Source organism: Schistocerca gregaria, chromosome 8 (genome assembly GCF_023897955.1).
Source record: "Schistocerca gregaria isolate iqSchGreg1 chromosome 8, iqSchGreg1.2, whole genome shotgun sequence".
Taxonomy (NCBI): Eukaryota; Metazoa; Arthropoda; class Insecta; order Orthoptera; family Acrididae; genus Schistocerca; species Schistocerca gregaria.
Genome location: NC_064927.1, coordinates 96,473,488 through 96,494,526, shown reverse-complemented (window position 1 = coordinate 96,494,526; position 21,039 = coordinate 96,473,488). Strand labels below are relative to the sequence as shown.

At 41.8% G+C, this 21,039-nt stretch overlaps 1 protein-coding gene across 1 annotated transcript in view; it reads right to left on the bottom strand.

Moving 5' to 3' along the window:
* Nucleotides 1-21,039, bottom strand: part of LOC126284657 (uncharacterized) — a 127,615-nt gene that overhangs the window by 21,458 nt on the left and 85,118 nt on the right. Inside the window, exons 2-3 of the mRNA XM_049983762.1 lie at nt 1,699-1,803; nt 1,424-1,607 (exon numbers count right to left, since the gene is read on the bottom strand). Coding sequence (XP_049839719.1) covers nt 1,424-1,607; nt 1,699-1,803 — 289 coding nt within the window. The remainder of the gene's footprint in view (nt 1-1,423; nt 1,608-1,698; nt 1,804-21,039) is intronic.

The window sequence follows — 21,039 nt, the reverse complement described above, 5'->3', positions numbered from 1 at the left end:
ACTGCTGGAACAATTATTTTGTAATAGTCAGGGACAAGGACTGGAACTTTAATAGTGATCGCTCGTTCTTTACTACAGACATGAAGCAGATTCACATTACAAAGTTTTACTGTCCTTCAAAGTAGTCAGCAACATTGTGTATAGTCCATTGCCACCAATGTGGAAGTCATAGAATACCTTTAGAAGTGGCAGTTGTGTTGATAGTCTGAATGGAGTGAATTGGTGTCCAACGAGTCTCTGCAACAGTTCTGAAACTGATGCCATGAACTACTTCCTTCATCTTAGGAATCAAGATGAGATTACAACAGCTCAAGTTCAGAGAGTGTGATGGACTGTACAGCACTTGCCAGCCCCATAAGTTAAACAAATCAATCACAGTTGCACTGTACACACCTGAGCACTGTCCTGCAATTGATGGGTGAATTCTGCAGAAACTGTCACCACTTTTTCTCAAATATGGTCACTGGTTGTGTTCCGAAAATGAACAGCAACATAGCATGCTGAGAGCTTGCAGTTAGTGAGTGGTATGTGTTATAGGAACATCATCACAATCATACATGAGAATCACCAAAGCTTTCACTTTGGTAGGATTCTGATGATCATCATGTGGACCCATAATGTTGTCACTGATTTAACTGAGATTTTAGCCGTGGCTTGTATGATTTGTTCCATGTCTCACCCAGCATAATGAAATGTTGTAAGACAGACTCTCCTTCATGTTCATTGCATTCTAAGTGGGTCCGGGCAGCACTGTATTGTAGCCATTTCTGCATTTCCTGTGCCGAATCTAATATAATGCAATTATTCTCATTAGTTCTGAATGTGAAGCATAGTTGTATGCACTAATCTTATCTCTTGTAATCTCATGAATTATTTGGCATCAATCACCATCCAGTAATGTGGTAAGAGCAGATGCTTCTTCAGGGATGAGCTGACAGAGAAATGTCTGCCAAATTTTGATATCCCTTGTTGATAGGCTTTACCCACTTTGCCACTGTTGTGTAATGCAATGTACATTATCTTGAAGCCTCTCCAAGGGCCTCATGACATTGCTATGCTGTATGCCCTCTGGCATATTTAATTTTTATCCAAATAGTTGTTCCTGTTTCAAAATCATAATGACAGCACTACATTAGACCATCTACTACAGGAGGCCCCATTCTGCTAACTGTGCATGCACATGATGTTGGAAGGCAGTGTCCATTCACTATGTGCATGTGGTATAAGTGATGTTACTTAATTCAGTTGCCTTGTGTCTCCACAGCAGTGTTTCCACTATTCAAATTCTGGTCCTCGTATAAGACTTGGAACACTATTGACTTCAATAATCAAACCGTGGTCCCAAATGATGAGCAGAGAAAAATTATAAACCACTCAAACATTGATAAATCCTGTTTCCAGGACAGCCTTTCATTCCACATACCTGGACTGTTCACTACAGGACTCTGTTCCTTCTCTGCTTCTGCATCCTGTTGCTCATCCTGTTTCCTTTCTGCCTCAGCACCAGAGCCCAGAGATCTGCTGCAGTCTGTGCTGCAGGTACTTGAGCTGCCATCTTCCTTGCCAATTCTTATTTTCAGCAGATTCGTTAGGCTGCCACACACGACCTAGGGAAGTACCATGCATGCTAAGCAAAATTACATTACAGCACCACATTAACATCCTAGTTTTACTGTACTGGTAGTTAGTATAACGTACCTTAAACTTGTTCAGTTTCTTTTGAGTGACAGTGAGAATACTGTTTAGTTCATCCAGGCCTCCTGTTATGTTCTTCATCTGCTCATCTTCGACATCGAGCACTCGCTACAAAGACACATATTTAATTAAAATCACATTTTAAAAGAGGGGTAAGTACACTATAACACAGCATAAGCTCCAAATAAAGAATGCAGACTCTACCTGCAAGACTTCAGAAGTTGCTCTGAATAATTTACTGAGTTTTTCAATTTAAGGAACTTTCAGCCAGTTATGATTCCTAAAATAGTAATTTGTTATCAAACTTACCATTGTTACAGCATTTTTCTATGGATGCCTGCACACTGATATAAGTGTGTTTGTTTCAAGCAACTCATAGTGCTTGCCATTGATGATACAACTAAATCTGCATTGCCTGTTCACCCACTGCATGGAAATCTGACATCACTGGGACAAATTCTTCATTATAATTCCATCACAATTGAGTTCTATTAAACTGGTGACTAGTTTTGAACTACCAAGTTCATTTTCAAGCCAGGCCTATTAAAGCTGCACTAGTATTTATGAAGTGCAGCTGAACTCAACAGCAATACGTCTACATTGCAAAATTGGTGTGGCTTCCATATGACTGTTTATCAAGTATGTGTGAACTGACTGTCACTTAATCAAGCACTATTAGTGGAGCTGGTTTGAAAATGAAATTATTAGTTCAAAACTAGCCACCAGTTTAATAAAATGCAACTGTGACAGAATTACAATAAATAATTTCTTATATAAGTTGCTTGTCCAACCCTGACTTGATGTTGGAAATACATACACATCATTAGGACGCTTATGAAACAAAGTGCAACACAACAATCCTGACATTATACAATACAACACACAAAAAAGCAAAATTCATTCTTGGCACAAGCCATTTGTAATGTCACCTACCATGATTGTGGTAGATTGTGCAGCAGTGCATTATGAACTAATTTACACATTCAAGAATCCCATGAGGTATGCAGGTCCACTTATACTGTTCCACTGCTTACATGCACCCAACACTGATGGGAACAAGACCTGTGACAGGAGTGAGCAGTGCCCAGTTAAAGTCAAGGGATGAAGAAGTGAGGTAGCATTTTATTGTACAGTCAAAAGCAGTATGTTGTATCAATGGAATGTTTATTTTACAGATACAGTTCTCATACAGTGTAATAATGGAAAAAAAAGAATCATTCTACTACACAAAATTAACTACATCTTTTAACACCTAGGACAAATTTAAGGCTGCCAATTAGTTCATATATGTACACTTTGAAGCTTACATACAAGGATGCTCCAGGTTAGTTCATATCAAATGGTCTGCCACTCAAAGTAAAAAACAAAAAACAAAAAAACAGGAATATTGTGAAATAAAATATGGTGACAAATAAATGTTAATAGCTGAGTCTTCCAAATTCCTGGAATACATATTAATAGCAACCCAAAATTGGTCAGTTCACATCTTTGGCCTGTGTAAAGGAATGATGTTGGTAGCACCTGCCATTTGATCAGTTGCATTTATTTGTGATACAGAAATAATCAAAGGTATATTTACATTCACTTATGACATAGAGCATCATATTCTTTATGGGACAGAACAGTTTCATCAGAATTATGAGCAGGGTCCACCCTAGATGCTCTTGTGGGAATTTATGTAAACAGCTGGGGATACTCATGTCTGGAGTTATAGTGAGGCATTGACATCGGATGTTGTCTTTCAGCATCCCTAGAGATGTAGGTCGATCATGATACACTTGCGACTTCAGGTAACGTTAAAGCCAATAATCGCATGGACTGCGGTCTGGGCACCTGGGAGGCCAAGCATGACGAAAGTGGCGGCTGAGCACATGATCATCACCAAACGACGCGTGCAAGAGATCTTTCATGAGTCTAGCAATATGGCATGGAGTGCCATCCTGCATAAACACTGTACATTCCAGCAGGTGTTTTTCAGGTGGCTGGGGATGATGTGATTTTGTAACATAACGGCATACCTATCACCCGTCACGGTAGCAGTTACAAAACCAGAATCACACATTTACTCCCAGAAAAAAGGCCCAATAACTGTAGATGTGGTAAATCCAACCCGTACCGTGACTTTCTTGTCATGCAATGGTGTTTCCACGACAGTTCTAGAATTTTTGGTAGCCCAAATTCTGCAATTGTGGGCATTGACAGACCCTCGGAATGTGAAATGAGCTTTGTTGGTCCACAACATGTTACTCAACCAATCGTCATCTTCTGACATCTTTTGAAATGCCCACACCGCAAATGCCCACTGCTTCACTAAATCACCAGGTAACAGTTCATGATGCCAATGGATTTTGCACGGATAGCATCGGAGGGTACTCCTAAGTGCCAATCAAACAGTAGTGTATGGAATGCTGGTGCGACGTGTGATTGTATGAGAGCTGACTTCCCCGTGCATAGATGAACCTGCTAAAGTCTCCATTTCTTCCTGAACTGTCTCAGCAGCATTACGCCACTGTGGGGTTGATCGTCTAAACAACCCGTGGCTTTGAACTTCAGAATCATTCTCCCCACAGATGCATTTGTCGGCGGACCTTTACCCATTCAAATCCCCTTCCTATGGCAATAGGATCCTAACACTGAACTAGCACATTCCCCATTCTGATAATACAGCTTCACTAAAAGTGCTTTTTCAGATAACGTCAACATGCTGCGACTGCTGGCGCATCTGATTCTCTCTCTCATTACAGCTGCTTTTATACACAATTGTCATGCGCAGTCACTGACGGTTTGCTGTCCAGCGCCATCTGTCGGAAATTTTGTGAACTTTTTTTTGTTCTAATAAAACCCCATGTCATTCCAAGCATGTGTGTTAATTTTTACCTCTCTATCTACATTATTCCGTGGTTTATTAAGTTTTCAAATTTGTACTGACTTTTTTATCACCCGGTATGATAATTACTGTAATTGTTTGACCTGTTCTATATTGTTATCTACAGACTTGAATCAAGAGCCTACTAAGCTCAAAAATTAATAAATAGAAAGTGATTTGCAGACCAAAGGGGCAAATTGGTACAGTTTGTTGTTATGGCAAGCTGGTCACGATGAACAGTATTCTACAAACAATGGCCTGCGTTTTCAACAGTAATCAATAAAGAACTTTTTCTGGACTTGTCATAGGCAATTTAGCATCCACAGGCCTCACTGGGTCCTTCAGCTCACAAACGAAAATATAGTGATCTCTTAAGATATTATCTACAAACAAATTTCCAGGAACTTTACAAAAACTACTGTTACTGCCAGTACTTCACAACATCCAATGTGTGAACTTAATATAAGGGCTTTCACTCTGCATATGCATTCTGTTCACTGATCATATTTTTAGTTTTGGTATCTATTGCTTGGATCCTGGGTTATCCTCATGCACTACTCTGCTGTGATGGCAACATCACAGCTGACTTTGAAAATTTGTGAAATAATATCCTAATTTTGTAGAATTTCTTCAAGGTTTTGGGAGGAATGGCAGGTTGTTTTGAGAGTTGATCTACATTACAGATAATGTATTTTAACATGCAGAAAATGCATTCTTTTGAGCTACAAATCATGTTATGTAATTACAAAGAGACAGAATGGGTGGCCACAGCTTTCTAACCTCTCCCAAACCCTCTCTCTCCAATAGTTCTGATAGCTAGATTTAGTATTTTCAGTTTTTACGTGTGTCTATTGGTGGTACTGGCTTTACACCTCTTGAGAGATGCGGTGCCGTGTGCACAAGTCACTGGCAGCCTCTTGCGGCCACTGTATGCAGATGCTATTGGCAGAGTATTCGAGCATAGCCTGTCAGAGGAATGGTGCCGCAGCTCGTATCCAGGTATGATGCATAGGGCTATAGCCCCTCTCCTCCCTTGGGGAAAAGACAACACTCCAATGCAGGCATCGGGGCAACAGATGATACATCCGGGTCCTCTAGAAAAGTTGCCATACGTGATGACAGAGGTGGCAGATGGAGATTCTGGATCAGAACTGACGAGTAGGGGTGGAAATGGCATGGCCAGTCCCCTGTGAAGTAGTGTAAGGAAGGGCCAGTGATAAGGATGCTGCTTGCTCATTGGTGTCTGAGTCCTCAACATGGTGGAACTGCACCGATAGTGAAGGCACCAGGCAGTGAAGATAGGGGGTGGTGCCCCGGACTCTTGTTATGACAACCTGACGGCACTTGTGATGAAGCAAAGTGGAAAAATTTTATTTCACCTCTTGTTTTGCCATCTGCCTCCTTAAATTTTTTTTTTCAATTTTGACTGGTTAACATTAACGTATTTGAATATAATCTGCATTTTCATAAAAGAGAAAGGATGGACCTCAGTTATAAAGAATATAACACCAGATTTAATTTTGTGCATAGTTTTAGGTATGTAATTGATTTTGTAATTTATTTTGACTATGCCTAGTTAGTATCTTTTCTTATAGGGTGCAATCAGTAATCATTTTGCATCTTACATTTCATTGTTGACTAATAAATAATAATAATGGCATGTGACTAGGGCCTCCTGTCGGGTAGACCATTTGCCTGGTGCAAGTCTTTCGATTTGACGACTCTTCGGCAACTTTCGCATCAATGGGGATGAAATGATGATGATTAGGACAACACAACACCCAGTCCCTGAGTGGAGAAAATCTCCGACCCAGCCGGGAATCAAACCCGGGCCCTTAGGATTGGCATTCTGTCGCACTGACCACTCAGCTACTGGGGACGGACCATTGTTGACTTACAAACAGATATAAAGTCTGTACTAATTATAAACATTTGGAAGACGAAATGCTAGTAATTTTAAGGTATCTATTTGGCTCTATTCGAAAATATGTTAGCAAAGCCAGCCCTTAATTAATTCCAAAGTAATTAACATTTTTATCGAAAGTATTGTGTGTGTACTTATATTTGTTAATTTCATGATTTAAACAAATAACTCGACATAACTCTTGCAGTAGAAGAAACTGTTAAAAAGACACAATTTTTCGATGTGTCCAGTTAATTTAATGAGTTAAGTTTTAATTGCAATTTCTGTAAATTTAACTTCGAACAATTTGTAGTTTCAGCCCCTATTATTGTGAGGATATATAAGGGCCTAATTTTTGGTCATGAGACAGTCAGTCCACGGCCGAGTTTCAGATGGGGAACCTTTGTTGGTCAGAAAGACAACAATGCTTCAACATAATAGTGAAATACATGTTACGCTATGTGTTAAAGCAATGACAGTGTCTGTTCCTTACATACCTGATTATTCCGAAAGACCTGTGAATTATGTGGTTATGTTATTGCTGCTAGTAGATGTTAACCTGAAAACTACTGTAGTAACATGCTGATGTTCACCTGCAAACGCCCACCCCCTATTTTTTCAGCCAGTATGTTAACACCAAGGAAAATGAAGAAACAAAGCAGGCAAGCACTGCCACAGCTGGTCCAGAGACACTGGAAGAGCATGTGGCAGTGAAGCATCATGGGAAGGGCTGGCAGGATGGTTCAGGGTTGCGGACCCTGGAGGAGAGGCAGAAGGTGGCAACATCCATAAGGAGGGTGGATTCACCCTCACAGCAGTGACACACCACAAGTCCAGGACAAGCAATGATGGAGGAGGCAAAGCTGATGGCGGCAGACTGTTGGTCATCACCTTGGCATGAGATGATTGCAGTGACATGCTCCCAGCCTCTCACTGGTGTGCACCATACAGAGGCAGTAGCTGTGGACCATGGCTGGAATCCACCGGTGGCTAAACCTGCGAGCGTAGACCGTGGAGACAGGAGTAAAATGTGACGAGGGCTGTGCTGACAGACTTTGGTGTGGTGGCATGAGCAGTGCAGGAGAGTACATGGCTGGTGATCAGGAACATCTCAGCTGGAATCCAATTAGCCCACTGGTGTAAATCTGTAGGAACTGATGAAGCACAACAAGGCATCATCCACAGAAGAGTCGCAACATACTTCTTAATTTGAACCTTGAACATGTGGGCAAGCTGTTGCCCTCACTATTAGATTGTGGGTGAAAAGTTGGATGATTTGATGGGTACAGAAATCATGAAGGCCTGAGACACAAACTGTGCGTTATCCATCACAAGCATAAAAGGCAATCCTTCGATACAAAATGTTTGAGAGGGCATGAACTGCAGCAACAGCTGATTTGCAAAAAACAGCAAATAGCAATAGGAAATTTTGAGTAAACATTGAGAACTAACAACTAGTGAGAATGTAGGAAGGATGCCTCAAAATTAGCATGGACGCATTCCCAAAAATGCTGTAGTGCAGGCCATGGAGAGCATGTCACAAGACTCAAAATGTCATTGTCAGTGCCTGGCCAAAGCACATGACAATGGGGCAGTGACTTGGTATGAGAGACACCCCCCCCCCCTTCCCCCTGCCCCCCCCCCCTTCCAATTGTCCCAGATGTAGGAGCTGAAGGACATCCCGCTGTAACAAAGTCGGTATCACAGCCCCAGATGACAGCCCATCATACCTAAGAGAACATAAGTAAACATGAAAGGCAGTAGGGGGGGGGGGGGGGGGCAAAACGAGATGAATAACTTTGTGCAAAACAGGATCAGCAGCAATAGCAGCTGCAATCTGGGATTCCATAACAGGAAACCCTTCCTCTGCATCTTGTGTCTCAACATGTAAGCAAAAGCAAAGGAGTTCATCCTGATTGAAAGTAGTATCTGGCCCCATCAGTGTTGGTGTGCTGCATGGCATTTATCTCATAGTTGTAACAAGACAGAAACAAGACCCAATACTGGAGGCAATTTGCTGCTTTATTGGGAAATGAACCAGGATGAAACAAAGAAACCAAGGGCTTGTGATCAGTAATGAGGTGAAACTTAGACCCATACACCAAAACATGAAACTTTTTGAGGACGCAGACAATGGCAAGTGCTTCCTTTTTAACTTAGGAATAGGGCTTCTGAGCTGAGTTAAGTGTTTTTTATGCATAAGCTATTGAACAGTCAGAACCATACTCAGAGATGTGAGAGAATGCCCTGGAGCCCTACTGAGAGGCATCTGTAACCAAGTCCAGGTGGTGGCCAGGATGGAAGGTAGCCAAACAAGGAGCTTAGTTTTCAAAATCATCAACACACCAGACATCCACAAAAAAAAAAAAGTTCCAATGGGCCAGCATGGTCGCACCCAGAATTAATATGTGATAATAGGCAATTGTCCCTAAAAATGTGTAGAATTATTTAACATTGGAAGGGCGAGGGCGAGCTGTTACAGCAGTGACATGAAGTTGCAAAGTAGTCCCGAGAAGTCTCAAATTCGAAATACACAATGGATGGCTGAAAAAGATAGGATGTGGCCAAGTTACACCTCAGCCATTCAGCACGTAAGATCATGAACAAGGAGCATTAGCTTTGTAAATGTTCTTCCATGCATGCATCCATCATGGTGATGCCACTCAGATAATTAATGCAGTCCAGAACAGACACTCCAGTTTTCCAGAAAACACTGAAAATCACAGGGACACTAGCCACACCAAGTGGGAGGAGCTGATATTAGTACAACTCGAAGGGTGTGTTAATCACTAGGGGCTTTTTCAAGTTCTCACCCAATGGAACTTGTAACAGGGCTTCAGATAAATCAGTTTTAGAGAAAAACTCAGTGTTAACAAAAACTTTAAAGTCACTGCAGAGGCAACGCTGATCAAACAACCATGAGGGGGGGGGGGGGGGGGGGAGTAGATCACTCACTGGATGTAATGGGTTGTATGACATCAGCCAGCCCAGTTCTGATTTCACATGATTGCACAAAGACACTGGAATAGGGTGTGCACAGAAAAAGGTAATGTGGGCTGTAAAATTAGTGGCACAACTTAACCCATGCAAAGAAAAGAGAATGATAACTCAGACCACAAGACTCTAACTGCTGATAAGAGACCTGGTCAGAAATGAGGAGCACCACATCTGCAATGGAGGAACCAAAAGCATTAAAGCATCCAAACCAAACAAACTGTCAGCACCAGCATCATCCACTAGCAAAAACGTCAAGGAATGAACCACAGATTTATAAACAGTGGGAGCCATAAACTGCTCAAAAAATGGGGATATGCTGCTTACTGTAACACACCAAACATCAAGTAACTGGAGGCAATGCCAGAGACCCCAAATTCACATACGTTTGTGAGTTCAGCAGTGTCACAGCTGCGCCCATGTCCACTTGAAGTCTGAGGACTTTGTTCATCAGTCACACTTCAATAAACAGTTCTATATTATTCATAAACACCGAAGAAATGCAATTAAGACCCATGCCCAGATCTGCTGGAGAAGTCTGGGAATGACACACAGACACTATACGTCCATTATTCCTACAGTTGCTGCAAGTCACTCAATGTTTAGGGCACATGGTCCTGTCACATTGCATGAAATACTATGAGCAAAATCAGAGCACTGAGTGCTGCCACTGTTGTGAGTTGTTGTTGTTGTTGCCTGTCCAGTACGGTGCAGAGGCCATGTTTGTATGGCTGCCTTGTTGTCCTCCCTCTGAAAACTAGTTGACACCTGACAACCGGCAACAATAGCTGCTGTGGCGATGTCACACCAGCCTCAATCAGATCAGCAGCAGCATGAAATACCTCCAGCAATATTCAACACTTCAGCTAAAGATGTATTCTCACACTGTAGTGCACATTGACCCAACCAAATGCTGTCCTCATGGACCATAGAATCAGCATAGGAATCATGATGAGCATTAGTAACAACTGACATTTGTGACTGAGGTCACAGAGTTTGGCTGCCCGAGCGCATTAGGCTGATGGGGCTATTTATGAGAACGATAGAACTCGGCACGTGCTGCTATGACATGCTTACACTTAAAGTGATAATCAGACAAAAACTTGCACATTTTATTGGATGAAAGCGATGCAGCTTCCTGGAGTGAGCTAACTGGTATAACAATTGGTAAATCCAATGGAAATGCCAAGAAAGGAACAAAACCTTACACATTCTAGCATCAGTGACACCAAAAGCAAGGAAGTGTTGCTGGAGCAGCTTCTCATAAGCCTCCCAGTCTGCCACATTATCGTAAGAGGCAGAAGGTGGCGGGTGTGCCCACAGTGTAATAGGCTGAATATTGAAAGTGGCTGACAAATTTGTCCTAGCAACAGTAAGAGCCTACTGCAGCTCAAGGAGAGATTTGAACATTGCCTTCATGGACATAAGAACTGGTGGAATAACAAAATAGACTGAGCCCACAGAAGTAAACACCATACTCCTCACCAATTGTGTTGTAACATTAGATAGAAACAATAGTGCAGACACAAGGAACAAGAGTTTATTTATCCACATATCCACATTTTTAAGTGAGCACCAAATATAGAAACAGTAGAGTAAGCAATAGAACACATTTTGAGGACAGGTGTCTGCCGCACTGTCCTTTTATAGGGTGTACGGAAATTCTTGTTACAAACTTCTAGGACTTGTGAAAGGGGAGTGAGCAGGTAATATTTTGAATTGGACCCCATGTCCAGAAATATACCATTTCCATGCTACAACCATTTGAAAGCATATTGGTTACACAACCACTTTTACAAGTAATTGATTAGGTGTGACGCAGTACTCACTTTTTTTACAATTCAACTCGTTAATAGCGAAAGAAATTGCTCAGATACTCAATGACAGGTTGTTTCCAATGTGATGCAGTACAGCCTCTTCTGATACAGTTGTTTGACACCTCCTTGGAGAAGCACAGTCACACCTTTCCTGAAACCATTAAGTGACTGCGGCAAAAAGGATATGCAATTTAATCAGATGTTGTGGAGAATGATATTGATGAAGGCAGCAAGCAGCTCTTCCACTTTTGTGAGCTTCACCATTCAAGATGGTAATGTCAGTGTATTCTCCAAATGTATACTCAACTGTGTTACTCTAACACTTACAGACATGTGAATGAGGCTCAAACCATGTTAAAGAGGTCAGATAGATACTAAATGACATCTGCTGATCCAACATAACTACCCAACCATGACTACCTTGCTGCACATCTTCCTAGCAAGCATGTAATCAAATGTCTGTAGCGTGGACGTGGGTTCCTATTGAAAATATTATTCACCCACTCCCTTCTACAAGTCCTACAAGAATTTCTTAACACTGTGTATAGAGGAGAGCTCCTGTAGATGGCACCCAGGTGCTGTGCCATGTGCACTAGTTGTGGATGGCCTCTGGTAGCCAGCCCGCACAGATTTCGTTTGCAGTGTATGTGAGTGTAGCACATCAGTGACTTGGTATTATGGCATGTAACCAGGTATGCTTTGATGTCTTAACACATGTTTTATCAACCTGTCCCTTCTTTTTGTTAGTGTTTCACATTTATTTTTTGTTTATTTAGCACCCATACTATCACATTCTTGATACTGGACTTGTCAAAGTACAAAACAGTATAAAATATTATATATTTACATCATGTACAAATTCTTATCATTTGTATCAACACATCATTCTAACAAAATATTATTCTGCTTAATTAGATTATAATAAAATAGAAAGAAACTTCCACATGGGAAAAATATATTAAAAACAAAGATTCCAAGACTTACCAAGCGGGAAAGCGCCGGCAGACAGGCACATGAACAAAACACACAAACACACACACAGAATTACGAGCTTTCACAACTGGCAGTTGCTTCATCAGGAAAGAGGGAAGGAGAGGGAAAAATGAAAGGATGTGGGTTTTAAGGGAGAGGGTAAGGAGTCATTCCAATCCCGGGAGCGGAAAGACTTCCCTTAGGGGAAAAAAAGGACAGGTGTACACTCGCACACACACACACACACACACACACACACACACACACACACACACACACACACACACACACACACACACACATATCCATCCGCACATACACAGACACAAGCAGACATATTTAAAGGCAAAGAGTAAGGGCAGAGATGTCAGTCGAGGCGGAAGTACAGAGGCAAAGAAGTTGTTGAAAGACAGGTGAGGTATGAGCGGCGGTAACTTGAAATTAGCGGAGGTTGAGGCCTGGCGGATATTGAGAAGAGAGGATATACTGAAGGGCGAGTTCCCATCTCCGGAGTTCGGATAGGTTGGTGTTGGTGGGAAGTATCCAGATAACTCGGACCGTGTAACACTGTGCCAAGATGTGCTGGCCGTGCATCAAGGCATGTTTAGCCACAGGGTGATCCTCATTACCAACAAACACTGTCTGCCTGTGTCCATTCATGTGAATGGACAGTTTGTTGCTGGTCATTCCCACATAGAAAGTGTCACAGTGCAGGCAGGTCAGTTGGTAAATCACGTGGGTGCTTTCAGATGTGGCTCTCCCTTTGATCGTGTACACCTTCCGGGTTACAGGACTGGGGTAGGTGGTGGTGGGAGGGTGCATAGGACAGGTTTTACACTGGGGGCGGTTGCAAGGGTAGGAGCCAGAGGGTAGGGAAGGTGGTTTGGGGATTTCATAGGGATGAACCAGGAGGTTACGAAGGTTAGGTGGACAGCGGAAAGACACTCTTGGTGGAGTGGGGAGGATTTCATGAAGGATGGATCTCATTTCAGGGCAGGATTTTAGGAAGTCGTATCCCTGCTGGAGAGCCACATTCAAGGTCTGATCCAGTCCCGGGAAGTATTCTGTCACAAGTGGGGCACTTTTGGGGTTCTTCTGTGAGAGGTTCTGGGTTTGAGGGGATGAGGAAGTGGCTCTGGTTATCTGCTTCTGTACCAGGTTGGGAGGGTAGTTGCGGGATGCGAAAGCTGTTTTCAGGTTGTTGGTGTAATGGTCGAGGGATTCAGGACTGGAGCAGATTCGTTTGCCACGAAGGCCTAGGCTGTAGGGAAGGGACCGTTTGATATGGAATGGGTGGCAGCTGTCATAATGGAGGTACTGTTGCTTGTTGGTGGGTTTGATGTGGACGGATGTGTGCAGCTGGCCATTGGACAGATGGAGGTCAAAGTCTAGGAAAGTGGCATGGGATTTGGAGTAGGACCAGGTGAATCTGATGGGACCAAAGGAGTTGAGGTTGGAGAGGAAATTCTGGAGTTGTTCTTCACTGTGAGTCCAGATCATGAAGATGTCATCAATAAATCTGTACCAAACTTTGGGTTGGCAGGCTTGGGTAACCAAGAAGGCTTCCTCTAAGCGACCCATAAATAGGTTGGCATACGAGGGGGCCATCCTGGTACCCATGGCTTGGTATGTCTGGCCTTCAAAAGTGAAGAAGTTGTGGGTCAGGATGAAGCTGGCTAAGGTGACGAGGAAAGAGGTTTTAGGTAGGGTGGCAGGTGATCGGCGTGAAAGGAAGTGCTCCATTGCAGCGAGGCCCTGGATGTGCGGGATATTCGTGTATAGGGAAGTGGCATCAATGGTTACAAGGATGGTTTCCGGGGGTAACAGACTGGGTACGGATTCCAGGTGTTCGAGAAAGTGGTTGGTGTCTTTGATGAAGGATGGAAGACTGCATGTAATGGGTTGAAGGTGTTGATCTACGTAGGCAGAGACACGTTCTGTGGGGGCTTGGTAACCAGCTACAATGGGGCGGCCAGGATGTTTGGGTTTGTGAATTTTAGGAAGTAGGTAGAAGGTAGGAGTGCGAGGTGTTGGTGGGGTGAGGAGTTTGATGGAGTCAGGTGAAAGGTTTTGTAGGGGGCCTAAGGTTCTGAGGATTCCTTGAAGCTCTGCCTGGACATCAGGAATGGGATTACCTTGGCAAACTTTGTATGTAGAGTTGTCTGAAAGCTGACGCAGTCCCTCAGCCACATACTCCCGACGATCAAGTACCACGGTCGTGGAACCCTTGTCAGCCAGAAGAATGATGATGGATCGGTCAGCTTTCAGATCACGGATAGCCTGGGATTCGGCTGTGGTGATGTTAGGAGTAGGATTAAGGTTTTTCAAGAAAGATTGAGAGGCAAGGCTGGAAGTGAGAAATTCCTGGAAGGTTTGGAGAGGGTGATTTTGAGGAAGAGGAGGTGGGTCCCGCTGTGATGGAGGACGGAACTGTTGCAGGCAGGGTTCAATTTGGATAGTGTCTTGGGGAGTTGGATCATTAGGAGTGGGATCAGGATTGTTTTTCTTCGTGGCAAAGTGATATTTCCAGCAGAGACTACGAGTGTAGGACAGTAAATCCTTGACAAGGGCAGTGTGGTTGAACCTGGGAGTAGGGCTGAAGATGAGGCCTTTGGATAGGACAGAGGTTTCGGATTGGGAGAGGTGTTTGGAGGAAAGGTTAACTACTGAATTGGGGTGTTGTGGTTCCAGATTGTGTTGACTAGAATTTTGAGGTGTTGGAGGGAGTGGAGCCCTCTGGCTCCTACCCTTGCAACCGCCCCCGGTGTAAAACCTGTCCTATGCACCCTCCCACCACCACCTACTCCAGTCCTGTAACCCGGAAGGTATACACGATCAAAGGGAGAGCCACATCTGAAAGCACCCACGTGATTTACCAACTGACCTGCCTGCACTGTGACGCTTTCTATGTGGGAATGACCAGCAACAAACTGTCCATTCACATGAATGGACACAGGCAGACAGTGTTTGTTGGTAATGAGGATCACCCTGTGGCTAAACATGCCTTGATGCACGGCCAGAACATCTTGGCACAGTGTTACACGGTCCGAGTTATCTGGATACTTCCCACCAACAAAAACCTATCCGAACTCCGGAGATGGGAACTCGCCCTTCAGTATATCCTCTCTTCTCGATATCTGCCAGGCCTCAACCTCCGCTAATTTCAAGTTGCCGCCGCTCATACCTCACCTGTCTTTCAACAACTTCTTTGCCTCGGTACTTCCGCCTCGACTGACATCTCTGCCCTTACTCTTTGCCTTTAAATATGTCTGCTTGTGTCTGTGTATGTGTGGATGGATATGTGTGTGTGTGTGTGTGTGTGTGTGTGTGTGTGTGTGTGTGTGTACACCTGTCCTTTTTTTCCCCTAAGGAAGTCTTTCTCCTCCCGGGATTGGAATGACTCCTTACCCTCTCCCTTAAAACCCACATCCTTTCATTTTTCCCTCTCCTTCCCTCTTTCCTGATGAAGCAACTGCCAGTTGCGAAAGCTCGTAATTCTGTGTGTGTGTTTGTGTGTTTTGTTCATGTGCCTGTCTGCCGGCGCTTTCCCGCTTGGTAAGTCTTGGAATCTTTGTTTTTAATATAATTAGATTATAAAATTAATTATGCACACACATATAAAATAACAGCTGGCAAATAACCTTGGATGGTTTTACTAAAACTATTAAATACCAGTACTTTTGTTAAATAGGCATAGTAACATACAGCACAAAAGTTAGGTGCATAATTAGACACACACATGGATAAAAGAAGTTTAGTTTTATATAGGAATGGTTTGATAATTAAGAATTTTTATTCAGAGAGGTAAGAAGCAGACCTACAGATTTGAGAAATAATCCAGGTATTCATTAATGCTGTAGAAGCTGTTGTTTATTAGTAGATTTTTTTTAGTTCTTTTCTAAATATATTAATGTGTGGAATTGTTTTGATGGTATCTGGCAATGCACTGTAAAGAATGTTTTGATTTTCTGTGCACATCCCTGCTCCTTGTTTGATAATTGTAGATCTCAGTATTCAAAGCTGAAACATGATGGTTTTTAATGAGGCAGATACTTTCAAATAGAAATATAGATGGTAAGGTCACGACTTTTAATTCCTTAATGATACCTATACATGATGCTCTGTAAGCAACATCACTTATTAATCTTACAGCTTTCTTTTGAAGCTTAAAACACTGATTTTAAAAAGAGGTAATTCCCCAGAATACTATACCATACCTCAGTAGACTATGCATGTAAGCTCAGTAAGCACGTAATAGTGTTTTGGTGTTACAGCAGTCTTTAAGCATTCTTGATATGTAACAGTACTTGTTTAATTCTTTGTTAAGCATTTGTGCATGTTTTTCCCATCTTAGATGCTCATCCAACCATAATCCTAAAAATTTTATGTGATCCTTTTGCTGAATTTAGCCATTTGATAATTTGAATTTTATATTAGTCCTATTTTTGGTCCCTATATGGTTAAAGTTCATCCACACAGTTTTCTTGTCATTGACAACTAGACAGTTACCTTTTACACATTTTGCTGCCACTTCGGCTGTTTTATCAATTTTTTGCTGCATCTCATAATCGTTCATTTCTTTTATAATGAAGCTGGTGTCATTAGTAAATAATATAGTGTCATCTGTTGAAAACTGTTGTGTTAGGTCATTAACAAAAACCAAGAACAACAATGATCCCAATATTGAGCCCTGGGGCACCCCATAATTAGCTCCTTTATATTGAGAATGGTACACATTTACATCCTGACAAATTTGCACTCTTTGTTTCCTATCAGTTAAATATGACTTGAACCACTCATAGGAAACACCGTGGACACCATAATTATATAGTTTAACAGAACAGCAAAGTCCTGCTAATCTGAACCCCGGTAATCTGCACGTTCGGTTAATCTAAACATGAAAAATGTTAGTCTGAGTATGGAAAACTGTTGGGAAACTGCTGCACATAAATACTATTTTAATTTACACATTGCAGTAAACATGTGAAAAATTGGCAAGAAAACATTAGGTTTAAACAATGCATAACAATGAAAGAAAAGCTGTCAAACATACTAAAATACAGTGGACATTTTATCCCTACTTTTTAGATGACAGGAACTTAGTGATTTTTTTTGGCACAATGAAGACAGTCTGTCATATGACACATAGTTGTGCCGTCATCTCATAAACATCAAATCAGCAGTTGTAGCAGTGGGCTGTTGCTCCAAATAATGTAGCGCGAGGTCAAGGGCCTCTGCTGCATCGCTGTGTGGCACCAGCTCTCCTTCATCGCTTTCAGGCTCATTGTCACTTCTGTCACAGCAGTCCACTTCTTCCTGGTCTCGAGTCACAGCAGCAACTAAATCAGCGTCAGTAAGGTTGTCCACACATTCCCCATCCACTGCTGTCCACTCATCTACATCTTCTTCACTAGTTTCCTCACATCCAGGAATTATCTGTATCATTTGCAGAAGATATTCCTCTTCATTTTCAACTACGCTGCCCTGTAATTCAAGAGATGTCCACCATTTTCTCCATGATTTTCTCAGAGTATTTTCTGAAATATTCTGCCATTCCTCAGAGGCCCAATAAACAATGTCCTCCACACTGGCCTTTTCATTTTGTCCACTAAAGGAATGTTATCATCTTGGATCAGCATTCTTAAAAATTGTTTTCTGTACATCAGTTTTAATGTTTGCTTTATGCTCTGGTACATCGGCTATAGAAGTGGTGTAACATTCGGCAGCAAAAACTTTGACACAATTTCTCCGTCACATAATTCCTCAGTGCTCGGGTGAGATGGTATGTTATCAATGAAAAGGATTGCACAGGGAGACAATTGATTTTCCTTAGAAAACCATCAAACAGAGGGAACAAACTGGCTGCGAAACCATTCTTTGAACAGCTTACCATCCATCCGTACTTTTTTCTGGTTGAAATAATACACGGACAGGGACAGCTTACCATCCATCCGTACTTTTTTCTGGTTGAAATAATACACGGACAGGGACTTCGTGCTGCTGTTTTTAAAAGTTCTGGGCCTAGCGGATTTGCCAATCAGCATTAAAGGCAGCTTGAGATTACCAGTAGCTTTGTTACATGCTAATTAAATCATATGATATTTGCACATTTAAAACCAGGAGCATGGTTTTATGCTTTTTATGCCAGGCTTTTTGTTGACAAAGCCCTAAAATTAAGGCCAGTCTTGTCAGCATTATAAATTTTTTGGGGAGAATACTTCCCTCTCTTATCATTTTTTCAAATTCACCCAAGTATTCCTTCACTGGATCATGACCAGAAGAAAGGTTCTCTCCAGTAATTGTTAGCTGATGGATTCCATGAAGTTTTTTGAACCTGTCCAACCAACCCGTACTTGCACTAAAAGACTCATCACCATTCATTAACTTGTTCAGGTAAATAGCCTTCTCCTGAACCAGTGCTCCACTCAAAGGAGTTCCCCTGTCTCTTTCCTGCATAAACCAAAGGAAAAGAGCTTCATCCAGTTTATCATACTGGGACTGTATGCCGAATTTCGAGTGTTTTTCCAGAAAACGTTGCACAGAACTGTTCAAGATTAACTCAGTTCTTCTTCCAATCACAAATGGTTGCTTTACCAACACCCAGTTCCGTTGCCATTTTAGATACATTCTCACCATGGTCTATCCGCTTCACTTTTCTTTGAGAGTTAATGTTGTATGTTTCTATTTACTCATGACGAAAATATGTAACCACTACACTTGAATGAATACAATACAACTGTTACATGTGCCAGGTACAGGTACCAGGTACAGTCATAATTAAATGTGCTAGTGTCATAGCAGAACTATTCTCACATATCATAAACATATCATTAACAGAAGGGGTGTCCGCACAAAAATTAAAAATTTCAAAAATAAAACCATTGTATAAAAAGGGTAATATATATGAAGTAGGAAACTATTGACCAATAGCTTTGTTGTCTGTATTTTGAAAATAGTAGAGACTGTCAGAAAATTATAATTACAAATTACCTTGAAAGATTCAGTCTATTGTCTGTAAACCAACATGGTTTTTGCAAGGGCAATTACCCAATTCATTGAAAACATTATAATAGGACTTGACAGATATAACAGTACAGTAGGAATAAACTTGGACTTATCGAAGGCATTTGATACTGTTGATCATGATATCTTGCTAGAGAAACTAGCATTAAAATGGTTTCAGTCATATCTCCACAACAGAAAACATATAGTAGAAATTACCTCAGCAAACAATAAAAACCAAAGCATTGCGTACAGATCAGAGATGCAGACTGTACCAATTGGAGTACCTCAGGGCGATATTCTAGGGCCTCCTAAAAACAAAGATTCTGTAACTTACCACACGAAAGCGTTGGTGCGTTGATAGAAACAATAACAAACACAAACACACACACGAATTTCAAGCTTTCGCAACCCACGGTTGCTTCATCAGGAAATAGGGAAGGAGAGGGAAAGATGAAAGTATGGGGATTTTAAGAAGAGGATAAGGAGTTATTCCAATCCCAGGAGTGGAAAGACTTACCTTGGGGAGAAAAAGGGACATGTATACACTCTCAGGTATACACTCTCTCTCTCACACACACACACATCCATCCGCACATAACAGACACAAGCAGACATATGTCTGCTTGTGTCTGTTGTGTGCGGATGGATGTGTGTGTGTGTGTGTGTGTGTGTATACCTGTCCCTTTTTCTCCACAAGGTAAGTCTTTCCGCTCCCAGAATTGGAATGACTCCTTACCCTCTTCCTTAAAACACACATCCTTTCGACTTTCCCTCTCCTTCCCTCTTTCCTGATGAAGCAACCGTTGGTTGTGAAAGCTTGAATTTTGTGTGTATGTTTGTGTGTCTATTGACCTGCCAGCGCTTTCGTATGGTAAGTTACAGAATCTTTGTTTTTAGGAGGCCCTAGATATATTTTCCCGCATGGCATGTTTCCCTCTGTTTTATATATATATATGAAGTGACTTACCAAACGAAGGCACTGGCATTAGAAAATGTCTGCTTGTGTCTGTGTATGTGCGGATGGATATGTGTGTGTGTGCAAGTGTATAGCTGTCCTTTTTTCCCCCTAAGGTAAGTCTTTCCGCTCCTGGAATTGGAATGACTCCTTACCCTCTCCCTTGAAACCCACATCCTTTTGTCTTTCCCTCTTTCCTGACAAAGCAACAATTGGTTGCAAAAGCTTGAATTTAGTGTGTATGTTTGTGTGTCTATCTACATGCCAGCGCTTTCGTTTGGTAAGACAGATCGTCTTTGTTTTTAGATATTCTTTTTTCCCCGCGTGGAATGTTTCCCTAATCCCAATCAGTGGTATGCATATAACTTTGTTTGCTGATGACACAAATATTGTTGTAACAAACATAAATAGGGTCTTGCCAACATCTGCAACCAGGGTTTTGGAATACATACAAAACTGGTTTGAACAGAACAGGCTAACCTTAAATATTTCAAAAACTAGTTATATGCAATACAGGAAAACAAAGTCTCATCATGATGTGAACCTCAAAATTCAAAATCAGCAAATTGAAAGGGTAGGTGCCACAAAATTCTTAGGTGTGCAAATTGCTGAAAACTTATACTCGAAAGCCCTCATTGTCTACCTCACTAACAAGTTAAGCTCTCCTTGTTTTGCATTATGCATAATTAGTACTGTGTGTAGTAGAGAGTGTAGCAGAACTGTATCCTTCGCTTACACCCATTCTGCTATCACCTATGGCCTAACCCTCTGGGGTCATAATAAGGCAAACATGAAAACCATCATCACCTTACAAAAACGAGGTGTTAGAATA